We start from the raw sequence: 18,076 nt of genomic DNA on the forward strand, positions 1-18,076 counted from the left end.
TGTGGATAAATGTGAGGTTATCTATTTTGGTGGCAAAAACAGGAAAGCAGACTATTGTCTAAATGGTGGCCGATTAGGAAAAGGGGAGATGCAGCGAAACCTGGGTGTCATGGTACACCAGTCATTGAAAGTAGGCATGCAGATGCAGCAGGCAGTGAAGAAAGCGAATGGTATGTTAGCTTTCATAGCAAAAGGATTTGAGTATAGGAGCAGGGAGGTTCTACTGCAGTTGTACTTGGTGAGACCACACCTGGAGTATTGCGTACAGTTTTGGTCTCCAAATCGGAGGAAGGACATTATTGCCATAGAGGGAGTGCAGAGAAGGTTCACCAGACTGATTCCTGGGATGTCAGGACTGTCTTATGAAGAAAGACTGGATAGACTTGGTTTATACTCTCTGGAATTTATGAGATTGAGAGGGGATCTTATAGAAACTTACAAAATTCTTAAGGGGTTGGACAGGCTAGATGCAGGAAGATTGTTTCCGATGTTGGGGAAGTCCAGGACAAGGGGTCACAGCTTAAGGATATGGGGGAAATCCTTTAAAACCGAGATGAGAAAAACTTTTTTCACACAGAGAGTGGTGAATCTCTGGAACTCTCTGCCACGGAGGGTAGTTGAGGCCAGTTCATTGGCTATATTTAAGAGGGAGTAGATGTTGCCCTTGTGGCTAAGGGGATCAGAGGGTATGGAGAGAAGGCAGGTACGGGATACTGAGTTGGATGATCAGCCATGATCATATTGAATGGCGGTGCAGGCTCAAAGGGCCGAATGGCCTACTCCTGCACCTAATTTCTATGTTTCTAATTGTCATGTCTTCTACGCATCTTACTTGACAGTGCATTTATTTGTATACTGCTATTTGAACGGCTGCTTCCTGCTTTTAGCACCAGATGATGATGTAGAAGCCATTTTGGAAGCCTCCCTGACCCTCCCTCCCTCTCTCCATCCCTCACTCTCTCCTCCCCCCTCCCTCTTTTCTTTTTTTAATCCCTCCCTCCTTCTCCCTCCCCATCCTCTCCCTCTCCCCCTTGAGCCCACCCGCCGTTCTGTAAAATCAAGGCCAATCCCAATGTAACTGCAATCCCACTAGGCTTATCCAGAATTCTACCACTGCCCAAAAAATAATCAAAGGCTCAAAGAGAATTCCAAAGACTCGTTGTTATATGAGAATTTTCTTGAACAGTCTGTGACCCATAGTGCTGTGGCCATAGCACTATGTGTAAAGCCCATAGTACTATCTTTAAATCCAATAGCGCTCCAGCCAGTAGCGCTATTTTTAGAACCCACAGCGCTATAGCCGACTGCTCTTCGTTTAAATTCCCACGCATTAAACTGACAGCACTCTGTTTAGACCTGGAGCGGGACAGGCAGCTGGAGAGAAGGAATGGGTGACGTTTCTGGTCGAGACCCTTCTTCAGACTGAACTGAACTCCGTATTTAAAATCTGTACTTAACAACACAAAATTGTTCTTATCGCATTTCCGTACAAAATACAGAAAATCCGTACTACTTGGCAGGGCTCAAAATTAGCGGTTGCCCGGTTGCCAATACATAATCCTACATAAATAAAGTTCTATCGTATAGTATCGTGTATGTAGGAAGGAACTGTAGATGCTGGTTTAAACTGAAGATAGACACAAAAAGCTGGAGTAACTCAACAGGTCAGACAGAATCTCTGGACAAAAGGAAAATATTACGTTTTGGGTCGGGTCTGAAAAAGTTTCCTGCACACCTTTGGAATGTGGAAGGAAACAAGAGTACCCGGAGAAAACCCATGCGATCAAAAGGAAAAGGAGCAAACTCCATACAGACAGCACCCATATATTTAGGATCAATTCCAGGTCTCTGGCAATTTTAGGCAGCAACTTTATGGCCAATGTACTGCCCCATAGCCTGGAACTGAATTAAAACATATCCTAGCTGTAAAGGGGGACATAGCATCACTTAGAGACTGAAATTTCTTTCTTTTTTTTAGTAACCAAAGTTATCAACATATAATTTTTTGTGTGTTGGGAAATAAAATATAGTGGCACAGCTGGTGGATGTGTTCGATCCTGTCTTTGGGCACTGTCTGTGTTGAATTTGCACATTCTCCCTGCAAGCATGTAGGTTTCCTCCCAGATCCCAAAGTCCCATTGGCTTTGTAGGTTAACTTGTCTCTGTAAAATTGCCCCAAATATGTAGGGAGTGGGTGAGGAGAGTGGGATAACAAAACTTGTGTGAATGGGTAGAAAAAAATGCTGGAGAAACTCAGCGGGTGAGGCAGCATCTATGGAGCGAAGGAAATAGGCGAAGTTTCGGGTCGAGACCCTTCTTCAGACTGATGTGGCGGGGGGAAGAAGAAAGGAAGAGGCAGAGACAGTGGGTTGAGGGAGAGCTGGGCAGCGGAGGAGAAAGCAGGGACTTCATGAAATTGGAGAAGTCAATTATCATACTGCTGGGGTGTAAACTGCCCAAGCAAAATATGAGGTGCTGCTCCTTCAAATTATGGTGGGCCTCACTCTGGCAGGAGGCCCAGGACAGAAAGGTCGGATTCAGAATGGGAGGGGGCGTTGAAGTGCTGAGCCACTGGGAGATCAGGTTGGTTTTTGCGAACCAAGCGGAGGTGTTGGGCGAAACGATCACCAAGCCTACGCTTGGTTTCACCAATGTAGAGCAGCTGACACCTAGAGCAGCGGATGCAATAGATGAGGTTGGAGGAGGTGCAGGTGAACCTCTGCCACACCTGGAAAGACTGCTTGGGTCCTTGAATGGAGTCAAGGGGGGAGGTAAAGCGACAAGTGTAGCATGTCCTGCAGTTGCATGGGAAAGTGCCAGGAGAGCGGGTGGTTTGGGTGGGAAGGGACAAAATGACGAGGGAGTTACGGAGGGAGCGGTCTACGCGGAAAGCCGACAGGGAGATGGGAAGGTGTGACCAGTGGTGGGATCCCGTTGGTAGACAAAGCTGGAGAAAATCAGCGGGTGAGGCAGCATCTATGGAGCGAAGGAATATGCAACGTTTCGGGTTGAGACCCTTCTTCAGATGTCGGAAGGGAGGGGTCGGGAAAAAGAAAGGAAGAGGCTGAAACAGTAGGCTGTGGGAGAGCTGGGAATGGGAGGGGAATGAGGGAGAAAGCAAGGACTACCTGAAATTGGAGAAGCCAATGTTCAGACCGCTGGGGTATAAACTACCCAAGCGAAATATGAGGTGCTGTTCCTCCAATTTGCAGTAGGCCTCACTCTGGCCATGGAGGAGGCCCAGGACAGAAAGGTCGGATTCGGAATGGGATGGGGAGTTGAAGTGCTGAGCCATTGGGAGATCAGGTTGGTTACTGCGAACTGAGTGTAGGTGTTGTGCGAAGCGATCGCCAAGCCTGCACTTGATCTCACTGGGGTTGATTATACGCTGCATAATCCAACAAGAATTTTGTTTGGAAGTGGAAAGAAATAATAAAAATTGCATTCATTTCAATGTGTAAAAGGAGATGAGATACTGTATTGTAATTGTGCTGCATGTCATTGTGGTATATATCATGTCTTGATTGGTGAATATGTTTAGTTTGTGACTTTATTTGAAGCAGAAATAATATGCGAATGCTTCATTGCCCACAATTCTGACTGGTAACTACGCACTTCGTCCGAGCACACTATCGCACGCGTCATGCGAGCTGCCTTAAATGCCAACCTAAGCAGTCATGTGGCAACCCAAAAAGCTGCCTAGTTGCCCGGCTGGCAACAGGGAAAAAAAGTTAAGCGAGAGCCCTGCTTGGCAGCTCTGTATAACCTTTCAGAGAAAACCCATTTCCTGACTGCCACAGAAAACACATAATGTACCAGAGCAATATTTTAACAGAAGTCGACCAAAACAATAGTAGATTTAGGTTATATTACTCAATACTACATTATAGGACACTGAGGGCAAGTAATGTAAAGTTCTTTTCTCACTGTTTCTTCCTACTATAGTTACTTAGTTACATATATCATGCACCACCCTATGGGGTACAATTTTTCTACTGAACTATTGCAAAAATATGAACGCAATGTGCTAATACTTAAAACAAATATAATTAAAAGTAATTCATTTAATCACCTTGAAACAATGACCTTGTTCACTGATCATTGTTAAGGGATACTTCTCAGTTATACATTGGCTGTTGAGTAGGCAGATTTTTAGGAGACTGTTCTCTAGTTGACAAGAACCCAAGAGTTCTGAACCAATGGGAAATAAATATATGGCAGTAATATCATCAAACTACTGTCATTAAATATTTCTAGATTTCCATTAACAAAAGCAATTGCAGCAGAATATCCTGAAAGAAGTATTTCCAAACCTAACAAAACGCAGAGTTGGAAGGGAATTCAGCAACAGATGACCCCAATGGAAAAGGAAATGGCTTCATAAAGGTGAGAACAGCATTAGCCACCTGAAACCATATTGGTAATAAAATTGAAACACTCTCATTGTGCCAACATAACACTTAACAACAAATATAACAAAAATTTGCAAGCACATAGATTGAACTACAGGTGCACAACCTTTTATCCGAAAGCCTTGGGACCAGACACTTGTCGGATTTCGGACATTTTCGGATTTCCGAATGGAAGATTTTTAGCGTAGATTAGGTAGGTAGCGCGGGCGGCTTGAAAAGTCTGGAGCGGCTGCCTCCTCCCCGGAGACCGGGGAATCATTGTAAATCATTGCATAAATGTTAGTCAGTTAGTTTGGAGGGATTTTATGTGGCGGTGGTGGTGGTGGTGGTGGTGGGGGGTGGTAAAGGGGGAAACTTTGATTCTTAGTCCCCTACCTGGTCGACGACTCCCAACATCGCGGAGCTGGGGGCTCCGTCCGGCCGCGGGCGGCGCCGGTTGGAGCTCCGACCCCGGCAACTCTACCCCTGGCTGCGAGGAGCTCCAAATCCAGCGCCGCCCGCGGCCGGACGCCCGCAGTCCCAGCTCCGCGAATGTTGGGAGTCGGCGGCCACAGCGCTCCGGAGCTTACCCCACGGCGACCCGGTAAGGCATTGCCCGCTCCCCACTGGTATCCCAGTGCTGCGACGCCGCCGACTCCCAACATTCACGGAGCTGGGGCTGCGGGTGTCCGGCCGCGGGCAGCGGTGGATTTGGAGCGCCTCGCAGCCAGGGGTAGAGTTTCCTGGGTCGGAGCTACAACCGGCGCCGCCCGTGGCCGGACGCCCGCAGCCCCAGCTGGGAGTTGGCGGCCACAGCGCTGCGGAGTGGACGGCAAGGCGACCCGGTAAGGCATTGAGCGCTCCCCGTCTCTCCGCCCAGGTAGGGAACTAAGAATTAAAGTTTACCCCTTCACCCCCCCTTCACATAAAAGCCCTCCAAACTAACTGACTAACATTTAAGCAATGATTTACAGATGTTTAAGTGTCTCCCCGGTCTCCGGGGAGGAGGCAGCCGCTACAGTAGTACAGACCTGGGTTGACCGTGGGTCGTTTCGGGTCAAGTTTGGCGCCAAACGCGAGCTTTGGTGTGCAGTCGACATCCTGGAAAAATGGCCGGTTTTCTGAGTTTTTCGGTTTCCAGAACACCGGATAAAAGGTTGTGCACCTGTATTACTGACAGGAGCAGGCGAGAGAATGAGAATTAGGTATGGTTTCCAAATTTAGAGCTGTTGATGGGGTATCAGGGGAGTGTTACTATGGCCTGTGCAGAAAATTGCCCTGTCAATTATTAACAGGCATGATTATCACCTCCAGAAGTATTGACCGGAGGGTCCTAGAGGCCCGCTAGGCCCCCAGCGGGGTCCAGGGGCAGTGCCCTGGTGGGGGTTCAGGGGGCTCCTGCATTTTCAATAAATTGAAAGTAATTCCTAAGCTTTCTGCTGGTACTTTAAATAACAAAAGCTTAGAATTTTTCAAACACATAATCAGTAAAATAAACCCCAAAAGATAAATATTTCATGAAATAATTGACTCAGCTTAAAAAAATCTTTACAAAAAATGTCACCTGATTTTCTAAATGAGCTATTTGTAGAGATGCCAAATGAACACAAAAGTAAAACTTACACATCACCTTCATTAGGTACCAAGGCATAATTATGCACAATACTGCAAGGCACAGTTAACTGTCAATATACTGATGTCACATCTACAACGCCTAGAAGGTAGAAAACTAAAAACTTCTGCCAATAACAATGAAAACAAAAATAATATAACAATATAAACAGAAAATCACCAGAAAGGGGAGGGGGTAGCCGCTGCCCGGGAGGTAGGGCCTCGCTTCTCTCTAACCCCCACTATTCATTCCCTTTCCAGTCGCAGCTCCATATGGGAAACACAGAACACTGTCGTGTTAATTTATTTATTGTCCCCAGAAGAGAGGAGGGGGGGGGGGGGGGAAATCAACGCCCGCAGCAATCACCCCCGTCTTAGCTGGTCACCCCGGGCTCCCGCTCAGCAGCCAAAGATCGTCTTTGTGTTCCCCCCGCCCACGGCCTCCCGTGTGCACCCCCCCCCCCAAATTATTGGCTGACCTTGCTGACTTCCATCATGAATCACAAGCTTGCCCGCCTCCAGACTAACTATCCTTCTCTCACCCTTTTATTTTACGATCTTGCTAACTAAACTGTGTCTAAAACAGGCACAAAAAATTGAAAAACCTGATTCATTGTTAGGAAAAAAAAAAAAAATCGGAATTCCGATTTAAATCGGAGAATATCATGCCTGTATTAACCCTACATTTTCCTTTCACAATTCAGTTAAAGTTTCTGACTTTGTAAACTAGTTGCATTTTTCCAATCTCATCTACAAGGACAATAATGAACTTCCCTCTGATTATTATCAAATCAGATTAAGCGAGCTGTATGCCATTGCTCTTTATATGTTCTCTTAAGAAAAGAACACAAGATCCTAGGAAAAGACTATAGGCCCTCTAGTTGACAAGAACCCAAGAGTTCTGAACCAATGGGAAATAAATATATGGCAGTAATATCATCAAACTACTGTCATTAAATATTTCTAGATTTCCATTAACAAAAGCAATTGCAGCAGAATATCCTGAAAGAAGTATTTCCAAACCTAACAAAACGCAGAGTTGGAAGGGAATTCAGCAACAGATGACCCCAATGGAAAAGGAAATGGCTTCATAAAGGTGAGAACAGCATTAGCCACCTGAAACCATATTGGTAATAAAATTGAAACACTCTCATTGTGCCAACATAACACTTAACAACAAATATAACAAAAATTTGCAAGCACATAGATTGAACTACAGGTGCACAACCTTTTATCCGAAAGCCTTGGGACCAGACACTTGTCGGATTTCGGACATTTTCGGATTTCCGAATGGAAGATTTTTAGCGTAGATTAGGTAGGTAGCGCGGGCGGCTTGAAAAGTCTGGAGCGGCTGCCTCCTCCCCGGAGACCGGGGAATCATTGTAAATCATTGCATAAATGTTAGTCAGTTAGTTTGGAGGGATTTTATGTGGTGGTGGTGGTGGTGGTGGGGGGTGGTAAAGGGGGAAACTTTGATTCTTAGTCCCCTACCTGGTCGACGACTCCCAACATCGCGGAGCTGGGGGCTCCGTCCGGCCGCGGGCGGCGCCGGTTGTAGCTCCGACCCCGGCAACTCTACCCCTGGCTGCGAGGAGCTCCAAATCCAGCGCCGCCCGCGGCCGGATGCCCGCAGTCCCAGCTCCGCGAATGTTGGGAGTCGGCGGCCACAGCGCTCCGGAGCTTACAGCACGGCGACCCGGTAAGGCATTGCCCGCTCCCCACTGGTATCCCAGCACTGCGACGCCGCCGACTCCCAACATTCGCGGAGCTGGGGCTGCGGGCGTCCGGCCGCGGGCGGCGGTGGATTTGGAGCGCCTCGCAGCCAGGGGTAGAGTTGCTGGGGTCGGAGCTACAACCGGCGCCGCCCGTGGCCGGACGCCCGCAGCCCCAGCTGGGAGTTGGCGGCCACAGCGCTGCGGAGTTTACTGCACGGCGACCCGGTAAGGCATTGACCGCTCCCCGCCTCTCCGACCAGGTAGGGGACTAAGAATTAAAGTTTACCCCTTCACCCCCCCTTCACATAAAAGTCCTCCAAACTAACTGACTAACATTTAAGCAATGATTTACAGATGTTTAAGTGTCTCCCCGGTCTCCGGGGAGGAGGCAGCCGCTACAGTAGTACAGACCTGGGTTGACCGTGGGTCGTTTCGGGTCAAGTTTGGCACCAAACGCGAGCTTTGGTGCGCAGACGACATCCTGGAAAAATGGCCGGTTTTCGGAGTTTTTCGGTTTCCAGAACACCGGATAAAAGGTTGTGCACCTGTATTACTGACAGGAGCAGGCGAGAGAATGAGAATTAGGTATGGTTTCCAAATTTAGAGCTGTTGATGGTATCAGGGGAGTGTTACTATGGCCTGTGCAGAAAATTGCCCTGTCAATTATTAACAGGCATGATTATCACCTCCAGAAGTATTGACCGGAGGGTCCTAGAGGCCCGCTAGGCCCCCAGCGGGGTCCAGGGGCAGTGCCCTGGTGGGGGTTCAGGGGGCTCCTGCATTTTCAATAAATTGAAAGTAATTCCTAAGCTTTCTGCTGGTACTTTAAATAACAAAAGCTTAGAATTTTTCAAACACATAATCAGTAAAATAAACCCCAAAAGATAAATATTTCATGAAATAATTGACTCAGCTTAAAAAAATCTTTACAAAAAATGTCACCTGATTTTCTAAATGAGCTATTTGTAGAGATGCCAAATGAACACAAAAGTAAAACTTACACATCACCTTCATTAGGTACCAAGGCATAATTATGCACAATACTGCAAGGCACAGTTAACTGTCAATATACTGATGTCACATCTACAACGCCTAGAAGGTAGAAAACTAAAAACTTCTGCCAATAACAATGAAAACAAAAATAATATAACAATATAAACAGAAAATCACCAGAAAGGGGAGGGGGTAGCCGCTGCCCGGGAGGTAGGGCCTCGCTTCTCTCTAACCCCCACTATTCATTCCCTTTCCAGTCGCAGCTCCATATGGGAAACACAGAACACTGTCGTGTTAATTTATTTATTGTCCCCAGAAGAGAGGAGGGGGGGGGGGGGGGAAATCAACGCCCGCAGCAATCACCCCCGTCTTAGCTGGTCACCCCGGGCTCCCGCTCAGCAGCCAAAGATCGTCTTTGTGTTCCCTCCGCCCACGGCCTCCCGTGTGCACCCCCCCCCCCAAATTATTGGCTGACCTTGCTGACTTCCATCATGAATCACAAGCTTGCCCGCCTCCAGACTAACTATCCTTCTCTCACCCTTTTATTTTACGATCTTGCTAACTAAACTGTGTCTAAAACAGGCACAAAAAATTGAAAAACCTGATTCATTGTTAGGAAAAAAAAAAAAAAATCGGAATTCCGATTTAAATCGGAGAATATCATGCCTGTATTAACCCTACATTTTCCTTTCACAATTCAGTTAAAGTTTCTGACTTTGTAAACTAGTTGCATTTTTCCAATCTCATCTACAAGGACAATAATGAACTTCCCTCTGATTATTATCAAATCAGATTAAGCGAGCTGTATGCCATTGCTCTTTATATGTTCTCTTAAGAAAAGAACACAAGATCCTAGGAAAAGACTATAGGCCCTCTGGGCTGCTCCAACAATTAGTATGATCACAGCTGATTCTGCATAAATTTACGAGCAAAAATTTGCCACACAAATTTATTAGCCGCTTTCCATTAAAAAAAAATTATTCCTCCTGAAGCGCATGACCACAATCATACTTTGCTCATTCTATTTTCTTCTGCAGCCGCTGATCTGCAATTGCAGCCAGTGTAATGGGTTCATGTGCTTTTGTTTCCCCACATTGCCAAATCACTGATTAAAAAAAAATCCAACAGGTTTGTTTCAGATAATGCTGTTTGCAAGACGAGCAAGTGCATTTGCACACTGATAATCGGCAATGTTGTTAAAGTGAATGTTCTATGTTAATACCCCGCCAACGCTACACCTGAACATGGAGCAGGCCAATTATGCCCCACAATCATAGATGATCCCAAGGCCACTCAATCAGCAGCAACTGCATTAGATCACAGATCAAGGTATTTAGGAACTTCACATTGCAGATCAAGGACGCCTGGTCCATATAAAGTACTGCTGGCATGTAAATTCTACATAAATTAAAAATACAGAAATTAATTTCAACAATACTGGGGACACTAAATTATGTTTAGTTACTTTTAGGTTGATGCTCTTGGTGCTTATCAGCAATAAATCACAAACTTCTGAATCAATTTCATTCTTTAAGTAAATCTGTGCACCATACAATTTGATTCGCATTCAGGAAGTAATCCAAGGAAAGGGCTTCAAGTAAGGGTGAACAACAAAAAGTGGCAAATTCAATTTTCTGATAGGTGGGACCTCAGCAGGCACCCGATACAAACTTCCATGCTCGATGTATGCATAAAATGGTCCGAGATCAATTTTACCTGCTCTAATTTCGAGCCTTCAATGTCACATCCCTAATTTTGTTTAGACAAATTTGTGGTCACATGTGATATTAAGGCTGCAGGTAGTCTGGTGCAATCTCAGACCTTTGCCCACGACAGAGATGAAATCGGCTTGAAAGTTTGGACAGGGAGCAAACAAAATGGTTTCAGTATTCCCAACATTTGGCTGAAGGGGAACATTTTGCTTCCCTTACAAATATGCAAATATTATTCACTTTCATTGTTAAAATAATCTCGAATCAAGACAAGCTTACCCGAACATTAAATCCTTCCTCGTTATTCTGTTTTGTCTCCCCTTTATTACAGGTCATCTATCAACAAGACAGAAGGCAACACATTTTAAAAAAAAATAAGTACACTGCAAGGGCAAGTTCTATTATGAACTGGTCCTTTCCTTACCCCAGAAAAATCACTAATACCTTATAAAAACCGACTGAAGATCCGAAATCTAAATCTAATGACAGGGTACATACATTGCTGTGCCACCAGACATAACTGGAATTTGGTTATGGTGTATTTTGTCAAAAGCAGTGCCATCTGGGTCTGAGCCAGGTCAATTGCAGGAAAATTGTCAGCACTTGCAGTGATTTAAAGTTCTGCCGAACATTAAAGCAGCACTTTCCATCAAAAAAATTCACTATGAGAGGGGGAGGGGGGGGGTGTGGGGGGGGGGGCGAGGTGAGGGCGGGAGCAGGGGGGGGGGGGGGGGGGGGGGGGGCAAGGGGGGGGGGGGGGGGGGGGGGGGGGGGGGGGCGAGGGGGGGAGGGGGGAGCGAGGCGAGGGCGAGGTGAGGGGGGGAGCGAGGCGAGGCGGGGGGGGGGAATTAGAGATTCACGTTTTTTTAATATTAGAATTTAAAAGATCACTGAAAAGGGCATTTTTATCAAATGCCTATGTTACAGCAAAGTAAAAGCATGCATAAACCTATGGAGAGAGGCAAATGAGAGTTAAAGGATAGGGACATAGAAAGTACACAAAAGGGAGACATACACTGGGACCATTTTGGTGATCTATTTATGTTGTTTATGTTTAATTGGGACAGTAATAACTACCTTAATTAATGAGAACTAATCTTAGTTTGTAAATATAAATATAAATATAAAATTAAGTGATTAGGAAGTTTGCTGATTACATGAAAACTGGTGGTAATATAGCAAGGAAGGTTGTCAGAAGACTCAACAAGATAGAGATTAGCTCGAAATTTGGGCGGAAAAATGGCAGATGGAGTTTAACTCGACAAGTGTTCACTTATGCATAATTGGAGGTTAAATGCCAGAGGAAAGTATACCATAAATAGAAGATATACATGGGGATCTTGGGGTGCAAGTTCATAGCTCCCTGAAAGTGGCAACGAATACCAATTGGGAGTATAAAAGTCGGCACGTCAAGGAGAGATTGGACAAACGTGGATTGTTTTCTCGGAGGGTCAGAGGCCAAGGGACAACCCAATAAATAAATAAAACAGGATTAGATTGTCTTTTCCCCAGGATGGATATGTTAAATACCATAGGGCCTAACTTTCAGGTGAGAGTGGGAAAATTTAAAGGAGGTGAATGAGGACAGGTTTATTTTATTTTTTTAATTTAACACAGAGAGGATGCCTCGAACACACGGCCAGAGGAGGTGACAAAAGCAAATATTACAACAACAACATTAAAAGGCATTAGACAGATACATGAACAGATAAGAAATAGAGGAATATAGACAGTACGCAGACAGACAGAATAAGTTAGATTGGCATCTTGGTTGGCACAGACATGGTGGATTGAAGGAGGTGTTCTTATGCTGTACTGTTCTATGTTAATCAAATCCAAAAACTTAAAAGATTTCATTGACGGCCTCTCAATTAACATTCATAGAAGCAGACTTATGATGAAAGATAAGTAATTCATTTAAGATATTTGACATTTATTCAAACACAGTAACTAGATGGCCACAAAAAAAAAAAAAAATTTATTACGTCACAAGGTTACTCTTATGGCTTTGCGTTACAATGTGGAGAGTAAAATTAGTCTAATGGACACAGCAGCAGCCAGGTTGTCATGCTTTGCAGTATCAGAATGCCAAGATAAATTCACTAAATTGTAAATAGCAATTACCAATGGACAAGTTTGACTTCTCTAATCAAATAGGTTCTAATCGAGTGGCATTACGTGCAAGATTTACTAAAGCATATTTAATGTTTTATCAATCTGTCAGAATTATAATCAATTTTCAGATTTTATTAAACATGTATAATTTTAATGAATCACCGATTATTATGTGTACAATGTTAGCCATTTCCTAGGTGGCACATAGCTTTTTAAACAAAATTAACTTTTTCACTTTTTCGATAAAAATGGTCATTATTCTCTCTTTCTGCTCCTTGTGTTATTTTCAGTGCAATCAAGCGCCCCGCTCCCAGGGCTCTCCTGATTCCACATTAGTTCATCCACAAGCAAGTTGTAAGAGCAGATCAAGCTCTCCAATGAAATCTCTGAAGGAAGTGTTCTCTCTTACTTGACAGTGTTTCTCTCTATGTTCGGGAGTTAATCTGGCAATCACGGGTGTTGGCCCTGCATCCAACCACACTGAGAAACACCCTTTAACTAGTCAATACTTTGCATTACATTGGCCATTTTTGAAATTTCAGAAAAATGACATCTTTCCATACTAAGCCGCACTGTACTGCTAATGAGCATGTTACAAAACTTGTGTCAACCAGCTTTAATGAAGCCCATATAGAATACCAAAAATAAAGAAAACTCTTCTAGATGAGCAAAATATTTTACCACGAACTAAAAGTCCAAGTTAGATATAGACAAAAATGAATAGAATAGTATTTGTTTACATCTGTAGAAGATGCTGCGACGTCAGAGATCAGATACTGTACCGTGAATCGTGTCTGTCACCTGGAAACCAGAGTGCTCAAGGCACGATCGCAAAGGCACGATCGCATGGGTAAGCCTGCAGCAAAGAACATATGCAAGTACAGCCAAGGTGGTATAGAACCCCCCGTAACATACTCAACTCCACACAACACATTCCTGGAAAGCCTCACCATAAATTGAGGTTTAAAATTTAGCTTTTTGCACAAAAGACAATTCTGAATGTATTAACAATTTACAAGATATGTTTAAAAATTATTACCATATATTCACATTAGATGGGGCTGCCTCAGTCTTATATATGAATTCAGAGATTTTTTTAAAGCAAATTAAATTCAAGTTATACAAATTTTATTTTAAAAAATGCTTTGCCAACATAAGCAAATAAAAAAGTAATAAGATATTGCGATTTTTTTCTGTAAACGATTAAATTGTTACAAAATAATTTCCATCTTGTATGTAGGCTTAGTTTGTTCATTATCATACTGTTCTGAACTCTGAAAATGTCAAAAATTGTCCAAGTTGATTAATCTTTGTTTAAATACTTGCACTGTTTAATTTGAAAATAAGAAGCTGTGCATACTATCACAGTAACTGTTTTGAATGATGGAACACCATGTTCAATGCTCTGATAGTTGAGGCAACAGCAAAAAGAGAATTGCCCAACCTTTTTCCACTGCACATCAGCCTCAAGATACTAAAGAAATAAGAATTTACACAAAAGTCTTTCAATTTGCTCTCCATAAATTTTGGAAGGAGAAATTAATTATGGACAGTGATATTTTACCTGAATTATTCAACCCACTTTCTATTCAGCTACGCTAAGATCAATGATGCTAAATACCAGTGATTAAGTTTAATGGTCAGTCTTGCTCATTCCAGACACATTTCTAGTTTTATTCAGTGACATCCAATATTGTATTTTGGGGGGCATGAATCTCTACAACTCCCATGTTCATTATACAATATACAGCAGCAAAATAGAGGGATGTCAAATTGATGCATTTCAGCAATATTTCTATTAATTAAAAAAATTGAGATTAAACTGGCAAATGTTTTTGAATTCCTGCCTTCAGAAAGCAACATTTGTGTGACAATACCTTCATTGTTACACCTATATTTCATATTTCAGTATTTTTGGCTGCATGTCTCGCATTAATTCCAGAAATTTAACTTTTTTTCTGCATTTGTTAACCTTGCATTGGAATCTCTTAAATACAAATGTGCTTCATTTTTTTTTTTGCAACCCCAGGTGGGACTGTTAAACTTAATTTCAGGATTTAAAAAAAAATAAAGGAATTGTAATTTTTCCTCCTAAAATGGTTCCGAACATCAGTCCCTCTGATACTTTGCCCAATAGCCAGAGACCACGTGGTGACCTTGGTAATCAGCAAATCATTTGGTGGAGGGGGGGGGGGGGGGGGGGGGGGTATAACCATTGATCAGATCTAAAAATCACCTAATGTCATATTCATATTATTCCAGGAGGGAAGACAGGGCAATGATGAAGTACAAGGTAAAGTTTCCCCGTCTTAATTTAAGTGATGTGGTCAATAGGTGTGCTTCACTTGAAAGCAGTTAATCCTGCATAGATTTGACATGGATTCTGTGATTTTAAGCTTTATCTCAACCTTTGTTCATTAGATAGTGTGAAACAAAACAAATGGCTATCCTCATTGTCATTGCATAATATAAATAATTACAGGGTTAATATAAAATTTACTACCTGAGTTGAGATCTCTGGAATAAAAAGCAACACAGGACCTCAGTGCAACATAACTCACTCACCCTTCAGGACTGTGGATCAAGTCTCATCACACCGCTTCCCCAATCAGTAATCCTCTGCAAGTGCTCAACAAAAACATAACTTTTTCATCCTGAACAAAGACTGTAGTACTCCTATCGCTATCCTATTCCAGATGTTAGCAATTAAAGGAGTAAAATATTTATTTGTGCTTTCAAAGCCATCACATGGATGTATATTTTCATAATTGAAGTTTCCTAACATTAAATATTTAGAAAGCTTCTCAGTGTTCGTCTGCAAGTTCTCTAGTTTAAACACTTGTCCAAAGCCACTGGAAGCAAACAACTTGTATTGAATTTATGGGAATATAGTAGAATAGATGTTAGGAACACATTGGCACAATCTCTGATAAATCAAGCATTATAAATTAGGATAATATATACGTTTTACTTCTCTTAGCAGCTCCTGTGACTATTTACTTTCAAAGCTACTCATGAGGAAGCAGCATGTGCTTCTCATTTCCATAATACACTATACTTATTTAAAATCAAATATTTCTAAACAAGTTGTCGATTTCTAATTGTTTTCAGCCGGCAATAATAAATTAAACAGGTAAACCTGAAGACAAACAATGAGAAGCTACATTATAGTACGGAACATCTCTGAGTGTGAAACAACTAGAGAATATACTTAATATTAATCTATCGGAAGGCTTAACAAGAAATACTAGATGCGTTACACATTAAAACTGATGATTATGTTTCAAACTCAAAATCGTACTCGTCAATTTCAACCTGTACTATCTGTAGGTATCGATTGGCTGCTTCAACATGTTTAACAAAATTACTGGATATTTTTGGCTATTAGCTGAAAACATGATATGATTGCATTATTACAATTTTATGTGATTGTTTTTCAATGTGCTTTTAAAACTATTATTGGAGGTTGTGATTTTGCAGCCACTGTGCAAGTTTTTAGAATAATGTACACAAACAAATCAAATTCAGTTATTAGAAAATCAAATTTTATAAATGGCCACAACTAAAATTCTGCATGATAATGTCCAGCACATTCCTCAAATATACTTTATCTTCTAGAAAGTATAAACTACTCCCTTTTATACCTTTACAGTATTGCTTGATATTCCATCAATACATCAAGCACTTTCCACTGTAAACTGTGGATGCTTGCTAAGTCAGGTGTAATAAGACAGTGAAGGAAGGTTAAAACCCATACTCTGTTGAATCAGCTGATTGAACCTCAAATGGTGTTTGAATATTGAATTAAACAGTGACCCAGAATAACCCAATGGTAGTGTATGGTGGCAATAAGTCAATTTAGAAGGGTTGTGGATTGAAAGAGATGAAAATGAATCTGCCCATTCAGAAATATTTTGGGAAAACATGTTGGTAATGGCAAGGATCCAAATTAGACTCTACAAAGAAAATGCAACCATCATCCCTCAGGGAGGTAGCCTTCAAATTTACCATGTGAACACATAAACAAGTCCCAATGGAGGTGGGTGAGGAAAATAGTTGAAAAGTTTATTTTCTACAGGCTGAAGATCTAAAAATCTGCTGATTAGTAAAATCATATCGTAAAATAAAAAGCAGCTATGGGCATCTTATGGTTATTTTCATGTTTGACAGTAAACCAAATAATAAGTTTAATTTAAAACTAATTTTAAATGTATTATTAAGGGCAACAGGGAAGATCATAACTAATAGATTTTGCCACTATTTGCATTTCAAAGGAATTCATGCTGATATGGAACAGGCAATTAAATATTTAACTCAAACCTTCCAAATCAAATAAAAGGCACAAATTGCTGGTGTAACGCAGCCTAATTTAAAGTTTCTATACTAGCTGTAACATGATTCTGAACATGCTCAACTTCATGTGTCAATTGTGATTTTCCACATTTAGTTTTTAATTTTTTTCTGTGGGTACTTTTACTCAAAAGGTCATCAATTTCTTAACATTTCTTTCCATATCCAACCATACCAATGTAATGAGTGGAAGGGCAGCCAACCACTTCATTCCCATGTCTCATTCATTTATGAAACTAGATCACAAAGCAAGTGCTTTGTCATAGATATTTACATTTATGTGTTCTATTGAACAATCATCCATTTTCTCATTTACAACTCTCTAATCCCAGCAACTAAAATGAGATATTCACTGAAAGAAAATATGAGAACACACCTTTTGGTAACCACAGTATCTTACAGCAAATCCCTGGTAAATTGAAAAATATAAATGTGCTCTTATAAAATTAGAACTGCAAGCATACATGCCACGTCATGTCAGCTTTGGCACATTAAGTTTGATACCATCCAGATTTTCTGCAGAGAAACAAAACAGAAAAACTTGTAGAATACTCACTACATGATTCCATAGAGAATGCAATCATAAGTATTGATAAGAAATAGAATATGGACTTGCAATTACAATGTTTGGGTGCACTGACGCTGTTTTGCTGCCAATGTTATATTCCTAGTTTTAAGTGGACATGACAAAAACTGCGAAGTAAAAGGAAGATTGAGATATTTAACTTCACAAAACTGGTGCAAGAACATTTGATAATTAAAATGTATTTTTATAAAATTAATTCACTGCAACAAAATAATTTAAATAATCAAGTGTCATAGTCATTAACCTTAATATCTGCAGAATTTAAAAGTCAATGTCCTTTCTAAAAATAGACTTCTACAATTATCATTAAAGCCTGATATAAAAATGGAAAATGATCAACTGATCAGGCAATATTCGTGGAAAATTCCAGGTCCAAGACCATTTTGCAAATGCCGTCTTAGGGTCTTGGACCGGAAACATTTAATTCTGTCTCTTTCCAGAGATGCTGACTGACCAGCTGAATGTTCTTACATTATGGTTTTTTTTTAGATTTCAAGCACCTGCATCTGTCTTCTACCCCAACTAGCCATTAAGCTGGGTCATCACATCATTTTTTCAGTAATTAGTCTGGGCATTGGTTTTGGAGCAGTGCATCATAATCTG

The 18,076-nt window shown here is 41.8% G+C and overlaps 1 protein-coding gene across 10 annotated transcripts in view; it reads right to left on the minus strand.

Moving 5' to 3' along the window:
- Positions 1-18,076, minus strand: part of chka (choline kinase alpha) — a 64,284-nt gene that overhangs the window by 32,237 nt on the left and 13,971 nt on the right. For 3 of the 10 annotated variants that reach the window (XM_055649435.1, XM_055649437.1, XM_055649436.1), the window contains one exon: positions 10,702-10,758. The exons of 1 other annotated variant lie outside the window; for it this stretch is intronic. In XM_055649435.1, the coding sequence (XP_055505410.1) occupies positions 10,702-10,758 (57 nt within the window). Of the gene's footprint in view, positions 1-10,701; positions 10,759-13,277; positions 17,404-17,509; positions 17,581-18,076 lie in introns of all 10 variants that reach the window. 6 more of the 10 variants (XM_055649443.1, XM_055649442.1, XM_055649444.1 and 3 more) reach the window with 6 other exon arrangements.

Source organism: Leucoraja erinacea, chromosome 18, assembly GCF_028641065.1.
Source record: "Leucoraja erinacea ecotype New England chromosome 18, Leri_hhj_1, whole genome shotgun sequence".
NCBI classification, from domain to species: domain Eukaryota; kingdom Metazoa; phylum Chordata; class Chondrichthyes; order Rajiformes; family Rajidae; genus Leucoraja; species Leucoraja erinaceus.